The following is a 1,546-nucleotide window of genomic DNA, read 5'->3' on the forward strand; positions in this document are numbered from 1 at the left end:
TATCGAAGATAATTACTAGCGAAAATGGTCGATCTAGGAGGATACATTATTATATTGACGAACGACGACGGGAAGATCAAGTTGTACGGTACGTAATTTGGTACATTTAACACGGCAAACACACGATATCTCTCGCCGAGTACGTTTCGACGAACACGCGCGCGCGTTTACTTTTCCGGAAGATCGCGCGACAATCTTTTTCGAATTATCACACACATTATCGTTTATCGTTTTGTTCATGATATTGCGATACATTTCAAAACGAGAAGAATGTAATCTCGTCTCGCGACGTTTTTTTTTTTTTTTTAACAAACTTTTTCACATTAATTTTACAAGTTTGTATCTCGCATACGACTGTCATTTTCTGCTCGCACAAAATTATTATTTACATCTCGGTAAAATACGATATTTCGAACGAGTTGTCGAAATATTTATCGCGGAACGGAGCGGATTATTATTTGGAATATCGCGTTTCACGTGTAGACACATCTATCTTCGAACGATCCTCATCGTCGACGTTGTCTCGACGAGAAGACGGAATGATATAAGTGAGAAAATATTAAAAAAAATTTCCTCGTTAGATTTCCCAATGATACGTGCAACTCGCACCACCACTCGTGCGCGCGTTACGTGCTTTAGGAAACAGGAAATGTTGCGTGACAGACGGATTTCCGATTTACACGACGCGTTACGGTAATGCGCGATGATTTACATCGAGGACATTTCGCGACGTGTTATTTATAGGATGACCTTTATGTTTACTTATCGTAACGCGCGCTTTATCGCCACGAAGAAGACTCGCTTGTTTCAACGTTTTAACCCCTCTCTTCCATTGATTTCTCTCTCGAACGTTACTTTTTTTTGTAGAAGATATTTAAATCTCGCAGAGTTTTCCTTTAAAAAGAAAATATTCATATAAAAATACACATATAATAGTTTTTTTTTTTTTTTTTTTTTTCTTTTTAAATATCACACGAATTGCGATACATAATTTTATGTGTTGTGTATCTATAATTTCATGTGTTTTAAAAATAGATAAAACAGATACACACATTTCGAATTGCTTACGCGTCGATGCGAATATGTTGAATTATAAAAAAAATAGAACAATAACAAAAGGAAACACTTTGTTTATTTTTATTGATACAAAACAACGAATGGTTTTGTTTGTTTTATTCGTTTGGAACATTCGAAATTTTTTAAACGATTTAAAAAAAAAAACAAGAATGGCCCCGATGGTCGAGATTGCTTTTGCAGTTTGTTTACTTCGCGCGATGCCCTCCAAATGATCGCGCTCTCATTAGCAAAATACGATTCTCGTTTACGAAGCAAATTATGTGTTGTGCTCGCGAATCGCTTAAACGGCAATTTTTAGCAGTCTTTAATATAACTCGTTTTACACGAGCTATTGAGCGAAATTAATATTGCACTCAGAACGAGAGACGCGCTATTCATTTCAAACGAAGTACCGCGATCGTCGCGCGTAAAGTGTATCGGAATATTATATCAGAATTCGTTGGTGTTCGTTTTTTTTTTTTCCTACTTA

At 36.1% G+C, this 1,546-nt stretch overlaps 1 protein-coding gene across 3 annotated transcripts in view; it reads left to right on the forward strand.

Moving 5' to 3' along the window:
- LOC109857514 (MAGUK p55 subfamily member 5-A) overlaps positions 1-1,546 on the forward strand; it is a 70,570-nt gene continuing 69,024 nt past the window's right edge. For all 3 annotated transcript variants that reach the window (XM_020433863.1, XM_020433870.1, XM_020433864.1), the window contains exon 1: positions 1-88. In XM_020433863.1, coding sequence (XP_020289452.1) covers positions 25-88 — 64 coding nt within the window. In that variant the 5' untranslated portion in view covers positions 1-24. The remainder of the gene's footprint in view (positions 89-1,546) is intronic.

This window comes from Pseudomyrmex gracilis, unplaced genomic scaffold (assembly GCF_002006095.1).
Source record: "Pseudomyrmex gracilis isolate BER0280 unplaced genomic scaffold, ASM200609v1 scaffold_162, whole genome shotgun sequence".
Classification (NCBI taxonomy): Eukaryota; Metazoa; Arthropoda; class Insecta; order Hymenoptera; family Formicidae; genus Pseudomyrmex; species Pseudomyrmex gracilis.